Here is an 8,017-nt window from a genome sequence, read left to right as displayed (position 1 = left end):
ACGAGGGCTGGGATACTGCCAGGTTGCCCAAGCCTAGACAGGGGAAGTCGAGTGGCGGAGGTCGGATTCGAACCGCGGACCTTCAGGTTAGTAATCCGCGCACTAACCACTTCGGCCATCTCGCAGCATACCTTACCAACGAACCCTATGGCTACTGATGGCCAGAGTACCAGCCGATGTAGTTTTCAGTCTCGAAAATGAAGATGGATACACCTTGCCTTACACCGTATTCCTTAAGTCTTGCTATTGCATGACATCGAATGAAAAATTGCGGTTATGACACGAATAGAAAGCGCGAGGTAACCAGGACAGGAGTGAACGACTGGTTCGTATAACGGGCACGCCTCAAGTTCCGTAACTTGAAATCGCCTTTGAGTTGACATTTCCAAGGGTATTGCACAGACCTTCTACTCTATTCTGACAGTAGCACGAACAATACTCAAGTAAATCTCGCCATTTTGGAGAAAAACTTCTCTAACGAAAACTAGCACAAATAGTTCAACAGATACAAATAACTGTATGTATATAAACTACGATTGGTATGGTTCCGGACTCATGAGCGGTCCTCGTGTCACACTCTACTGCAAAAGCCAAATAAGGCCGAACAAACCTAACAAGATAACGAAATCTCCAGGTTCAAACTTTTTCGAGAATATGAAAGTTAGGTTGCTTCTACTCCGAAATGGTCACCTTTTATGGCAGTACATTCCACTCTGCTCAGTAGTACATACATTGCCACCTGAGAGACCACCTGGTTTTCTGTACTTGTCGATAAGTGTTACGTTCAGATTTGAAGGGTAATTTTTTACGTCGCCATGTTTTCGAGATATTTAAAAAAATCTCACCCTATATAGTAAAAGGTGAATCCTCTGCCTAATCCAGAAAAGTGCGACATCTATTTATCCTCAAACAGTCTCAGCACGAAACCAATTGACGCACCCTCGCGTGGAACAAAGCACTGTGCTCCAGTGAAAAGGCTCAATTTTTCCGAGTCACATGCTGGTTGAATATACCTCAGACCAATTACTCAACTGGTGTGAAGCAAGGTTCATTGATCTCGAGCATTAGCACGGATGTAGAGCGTACACAGAGACGCGAATGCCTATCGTTCAAGATTGGCTAAGTCTGAAGCAACAGTGAATGACGGTTCGATCAAAAGGAATTTTTTCTTAAAAACAGTGAGTACGTCAAGAAGAGGGCATTGATATCAACTGATATCGCAAAGTTCCAAAAGCAAGATAAGATAAGTGATATTAGAGTCCTAGAAAATAAGATCTACCATGGGACAAAACGCTTTGTAAGTTAACATATATCATTAAGCTGTACAAACCTGGAATTCTCACATAGCTGATTTTTCCCATGCCTAACTTGTTACAACAAAAACTGGCAAATGGCTAGTGGGCGCACTGAAACTATTTCGTAGACCCTTATCCAGCAATCGACTCTGATAGTTTCTACCCAGAACTAGTAGCAAAAACAAATTTTGAACACTGAGGATCAAATATTCACAAGAAATCAACGAAAAACGCTCGCAATAATCACATGCTTTTACAATGAGGGACAACCAATGATACATCCCTGCTTTAGGCAGTCTATCACAGATAGAATGATAGTTTTGTGTACATCAAGTGAAGATCAAAGGACAACCGGATCTGAATGAAGACTGTTTGCAATGATACAGAAGAACTGAACAATATGCGGTACGTTGTAGAGCATGCTTATTCAAGTATGTGAACAGCTGAGTTTGTTAGGCCGAAGCCTAGATCCCGAATGCGCGAATCAACTAGAGATACAGGAAAATTCTGAAATAAGAGGCGCCGATTAGTTTGACGAACGAAAAATGGTGAAGTAAGCCACCACAATCAGGAGCACCATCACCAGGACCGCATAGCACATAAATTTACGGTTTTTGGTGCGATGCTTGGGTATCCCAAACACCTGGACCAGTGTATTGGAGAGTAAGCCGCCAGCGGTATCGAAGGAGTTTTGCATTTGATCCAAAAAGGTATTTTGCTCCTTGGTTTCATTTTCAATGTCTTTCGCGAACTGAATAAAACGGGAGCAGGATACAGTAGGTAAGGTAAGTAAAGCAGATGCAATTCTCAGTTAAAAATGGATGGAGCCTAACCCCAGCAAGGCAGGTGATGGTGAAACCCAGCACATGCCTGACCGATAGGCTAGTCCAAGAGGTTCGCAAACCACCATGACTCAATGGACCAAGTCACAAAATTCGCATCAATTGCATCTATTAAAAAAAAATAAAATCTCCTTACAAAGATATGGTAGTTAGAAAATGGAATTAAAGGTACGTCAAAAAGGGACTCGAAGGAGTTCCATGAGTCAGTGCTATTTATTAGATAAATCTAACACACTAGTCATTGAACATATGTACTTTCAGTACAGAGGTAGACAGCGCGGAATTACATCAAATACAACCACGCCGGGTGAGATGATGTGGCCGTTAAAATTAGCCATGCTTTAAACTGGGAACGTTAGTCTAAGGAAGTACGACTGGATCGGACTGACATGGGTAGCTGTACTCGTCTTGCGCTCGGTAACAGGAATATTTGACAACGGATTATTTTTCCGTATGTCCAAAATTTTTGCGCGTGAGGAGAAAGGAGTTTATATCACATCCAATGTTGCGGACGTTTAATCTTTACTCCTAAAGCACATTTCGGTTAGTTTGACATGTGACCATAATAACATACCTAGTGAGATTACCTAAATTGTTCTGGTTGACTTAAATAGTTTTTACCCTCTCAAAAACGAATAGCGCAAACACAGTACACTGAATCAAACGCCCAGGAGAGAAGTTTGTTGGTTGATGTACTCACTGAACGAACAACTTACAGACTTTAGTAATGAAACTTTGTGCGAAAGTTCTTCGGCTCTTCGATTGTTTTCCTGCTCAAGGAAAAGCTGATTAGATGTCATGAGGAGCCTCCTAGAAAAGAGATAAATGTGGATCACTGTGGGTTGTCCATGTTGTTATCGACAACAACACTGGACCCTCACTGTCACACAATAACAAGGATCAATGAGTGGATTTGATTCCTAGTGACACAAGACCATCGTTTGTCTGCTCTATATTGGCTAACAAGCTCAGACTAGCTAACAGTCCGGAACTGGACTGGAACCAGTAGGTCGCAAACACTAGTATATCTGGTCTAAACCAGTGATTTCGCACAGAATGTCGGTAATCCCTCAGACTAGCTAACCGTCCGGAACTGGACTGTAACCAGTAGATCGCAAACACTAGTATATCTGGTCTAACCCAGTGATTTCGCACAGAATGTCGGTAATCATCATCATCATCATCGACAGCATGACATCAGTGTTCAACACCTATGCCTCACTGCCGTACAACCATGATTTATTTGAAAGCCTTATAGAAAAGAGTAAAGATGGACGGGGGAGAGAGTTTATGCTAGCTTACCACAATCATCCTAAGGTGCCTATACCTACAGACACACTCAGGCGATATGGATAGAAACTGACAACAAGAACGCCACTGACATCGGTTGGCAGTCATATCTTGTAGTGTCTCCAACCAGGCGCAGTGGGGATCACGCGGTCCCCATCCTGGAAGGCGAGTAGCACTGACAGCACCCAAGTGTTTCGTGATCTCCTTTATACTCCTCTTCAACGTCAAGGGTTAGCCACCTCCCTGTTTACGCCACTCTGAATTGGGCATGAAAAACAGCAATCTCTTCGGCAAACGATGGTTCGGCATACATAACACATATCCCAACCAACGCAGCTTCTGGTGCTGGACATATTCTTCAATGGAAGTACCCGTTGCACAACCGAAAACGCGCTTTCTAACTGCCTCGTTACGGATTCGCCGACACCAAACCACACGAGCTATGGTTCTGTGACAACGATTGTCGAACACCTGAAGAAGTCTCAATTCCGCTGCCCAAACTGGCCAAGTCTCACAGGCACACAATAAAGCAGCCCGCACTCTAGCTTGATACACACGCCCCTTCAGATTCAGGGATAAACCATTCAAACACCATAGGTGTCTCAAATTAGCAAATGCGACCCGAGCCTTGCAGATTCGTACATTCACCTCATCTGTCACACTACAGCTGGAACAAATACAACACCCAAAGTACGTAAAACGCTCCACAACTTCCAGTACCTCCCCGTGGATTGTAAATGGCGTATTCAGTGACTGCACGTCCAAGATCATGACGATGTCGGTAAACGATTGAGGGTGGGCAGAGAGGAGCAAATTAGAAATTATTCCCAAACTTAATAGCTTGCTAACATTCGATAAGCATCATACCTAGCACTGAGTGCTTGGATTTCAAGTGATTTTAAAATATTTGATGTATCTTCTCTGAAATGAGTTCCGAGGATTTGAAAGAGGCGGGATGTTAGTCCACAGTGAAACTAAACCAATCTACACAGCGAATTCATCAGACGAAATAACCAAACTTTTCAATCACATACAGCAGTCCTTTATGAGCAGCAATTGGCATATTTGTGAACTAGAAAAGCATAAGGGCAATACCAGATTCAGTGATGTCACATGAGTTGCAATAGGTTGGAGTTGAAGCGTGTGGATTATGTGCGCGTATGTTAAAAGATCAACGGATAAAGTTTCCGGACATGACGTCCATTTGTTAGGTTACGAGCTCGACCCACATTTGCGCGTAGAAGATAAGACCAGGTAGCCGGTAACCCAACGCTGCCGGACATTTTGATATGGTGCGGAGGTCATGTGGAAGTCTATGCGTTCAACACACAGTCACAGTAAATTCAAATCACGATTTGTAAGATGTACACGCCGTCAGAAGTTACCCAGCGGTCCTAAGCTAACGCACAGGATAGTCACTAACCATCACTCTGTTTTGTTCAATTCACTAAAGTTTCTCGGAGTAGCGTGGAAGCATCACTCACATTCACTGATCCGAACCTACAGATGTTCAATGGTTAGCCAGATGAAGACGCATTCATAGTTGGAGCATTCATCTTGTAAACACAGTCAGTTCGCTCCTCTGGTTTGATCAGGATCTAGCTGAGATTTAGACGCTCTTTATTGTTATTCACCGGGTGGCGGAAGAAGAGAGATGACCAATCCCTGATCCGGCAGAGACGTCTGAAAAACACTACGAAATGTTTGGATGCTGTCGACGCTACTCGCCTTCCAGGATGGGGATCGCGTGATCCCCATTGACCCTGGTTTGAGATGCTGCAGGATATCAGTGACGTTTTGTTGTCAGTTTTCATCCACATCACCTGAATGAATGTCTAGTGGTGTAAGCAGGTCGGAACGATTGTAGTCCTTTCGTCGTCTAATTTTATTCGTTTCTTCATAATAAGGCTTTCGAATAAATCACGGCTGTATGGCAGTGAACCAGGAGCAGCGAAAGGCCGTAATGCGACTGTCCGTATTACGAAGCGGTCTGGAGGTAGAGTTATAAAGTCTTCTGTGGTAGGAGTGTGCAGACAAAAAGATGTTCCCCCAGACGATTAGCGTGTTCCTACTCATGGCAGCGATGCTGCCTCCTTCCCAGGAAGGACGGGTTAGAAAAGATGGGCCTTTAAAATCTCACACTCACATCGTTTAGTGATTGGCCATAACAACCAGTGAGCCATCTAATACGGTCAAAAAATAACTATACCTTACCATGAGTTCGATGTGGTTTCAAATACATCTGTGCGGCAGCAACAGGACCGGGATATCCATGTCTTATTGACTGTGCCTTCGGGTTAGGTCGACCTCCTGCGGCCGGACAAGTTAGCCGCTCGGAGAAGTATTCCAAAAAACCCTACTACACATCGCCTCACGGGTTCGACTTTTGAGTCAAAGGACCCAGGCAAGGTACTTCAACTAATCATCTTCCTCAACCTGAGTAACTGGGAGATATTAGCTGACCTCAAGGATCTTAGTCTACCGGTCCTTCTTCAACCTCTTCCAACCCTACAAACAAATACTGCTGGATCCTTTGACTGTCAGTCAACTGACCGGTATTTTACACACTACACTAAGAAAAATAACGCTTTTCTATATCCACAAGATCTCTACATAAGAACTTCCAAAATCGGTAGTTAGCGCCAAATTGGCAGATAGGCGACGCTGGCCTCGAACTTATACTTCCTCAGGATTGATACATGCTGTGGCTCTGAGACACACACACACACAAGACTAAGGCGTGATAATGCAGCGTCACGGACGAATTCAGGTTTCTCACATTTCACGATAAGGTGTCGATGGATCCATAAACGGCGACTCGTGGGATGTATAGCGTGGGATGGTTTCTCACATTTCACGATAAGGTGTCGATGGATCCATAAACGGCGACTCGTGGGATGTATAGCGTGGGATTTGTACTCAGTCCCAGCGCTGAACGCGCTTTGAATGAATTCGAGTGAAGCCGTTTTTGTGCGCGCAGTTACCGGTTCAGTCAAGCTCAATGCTATTAGAGACAGCCGGTGCCTGTTTGTAGTGCCTCAATAGGCTGAAATTCTGATGCTGAGAACGATACATTCCAAAGACTTATCTGGGCTCAATCGTCAAGCAAGAGACACTGACGTCGTACTCGCAGGTAAAATGAATGTCCAATTCAGTCGGCTGAGATCTTTGGAATCACATATGGCGGTCGATTCGGATTCGATGGTCGTCGCACAGACAACATGGAGCGACCTATCTAGCTGTGTGCTGAACACCAAATAATTCTGGCTAATGCAAACTTTCAACACAAACGCCCCCACCAGGTAGCCTGGCTGTCACTAAATGCAAATGGACCTTGAACCCAACCGGATCACGTGGCTATCAGCAATCGGCGAAACCGCAATTCCAGACTGCTATTCAATATGGGACATAAAACTTGATTCTGACCACGTCGTAGTGAGTGATCCTGACTGTTCACTTTCCTTCAGACATACCGAGCCACATTCTTCGAAGAACTGACATAACTCAGCAGCAACGTTGCGAGCTAGCCCAACTATTCTCTGGAGCAAACCAAAACAGCACTGGGTGATACATGGCAGAATGTAAGAAAACTACACCAGCGGCATTCAAAGCTGTCCGTTCGACAACTTCGATACGATCAACTGATGACTGATACCTTCCAGATCACCAGTCCTGACTGATGCCAGGAAATCCATATCAACAGGTAACAGGTATGATGACGCACGCAAATCCTTCAAATGCGAAAAAGTGAAGAGATTAAGGAAAGACGGAGAGCTTTGATGGAGAATGAAAGCTCAGGGGAAATGCTTTTCTTACAACACAACCCATGAATAAAGAGAACATATGCAGATGGAGTATAAATCTTCGCTCGTCAGGAATAAAAGGTGAAGCAGCTCTGCTGAAACGCGACAACGAATCGGGAGAGGACGGGGGCGAATTTATGTTTCCCATCCGACAAAATCCACTGGCTCAATATGGAGTGAAGGGATTTTCATAGAATAGGGCATATCGATAGTGATTCACACCTCCAAAAGGGATGGAAGCCACCGCAGCATAAGCCCGGTAGCTGTGGCACGGTACTAGCTGAAGTTGTCCTTCAAAAGTTAACTGAATAGAAAGAAGGGCATATCCGTTAACACTGAGATAGGTTCCGTCCCGCAAGATGCAGCCATTACATTTTCACAACCCGACCGATTCTGGAAAAGCTATACTGTTTCCAGCAACTAAAAATGGTAGCCCTTCTTGAATTGAAAGCTGTCTTTGATTCTATGGGCCATCAGGGACTATTGCAGTGTTTATGCGGCAGAGGTGTCCCCCATAAATTCTTGAACCTCCCTAAAGCGCTGCGCGCCAACTCTCGTGGACACGTGAAGGATCTCGCCCGAGTTCACTACAGTAGGTTGTATCAGACAAGATTGTTTTATCTCACCCTTGTTCTTAAACTTCGCCACTCATTTGATCATGGAATACTCACTCTCGCCCTCCTAAGTTTATGGGCTTTTGATCGGTTCAGTTTAGTTTTTCAGCCCACAAGCCGTTCACCGAAATGCAGCGATTCCATATGCTACAGCTTCGTCCATCGGGGACATA

At 44.5% G+C, this 8,017-nt stretch overlaps 1 protein-coding gene across 1 annotated transcript; it reads right to left on the bottom strand.

Annotated features, from left to right (window-relative positions):
- Positions 1 to 1,491: 1,491 nt before the first annotated feature.
- Positions 1,492 to 4,738, bottom strand: T265_03374 (hypothetical protein; the record flags this gene model as incomplete). Its single annotated transcript, XM_009167843.1, has 3 exons — positions 1,492 to 2,046; positions 2,854 to 2,947; positions 4,295 to 4,738. The coding sequence occupies 2 exons, from the start codon at positions 2,935 to 2,937 to the stop codon at positions 1,822 to 1,824; spliced, it is 309 nt and encodes a 102-aa protein (XP_009166107.1).
- Positions 4,739 to 8,017: the final 3,279 nt, after the last annotated feature.

Source organism: Opisthorchis viverrini, assembly GCF_000715545.1.
Source record: "Opisthorchis viverrini unplaced genomic scaffold opera_v5_48, whole genome shotgun sequence".
NCBI classification, from domain to species: domain Eukaryota; kingdom Metazoa; phylum Platyhelminthes; class Trematoda; order Opisthorchiida; family Opisthorchiidae; genus Opisthorchis; species Opisthorchis viverrini.
The sequence above is the reverse complement of the archived record's forward strand: the minus strand, read 5'-3'. Positions and strand labels throughout refer to the sequence as shown.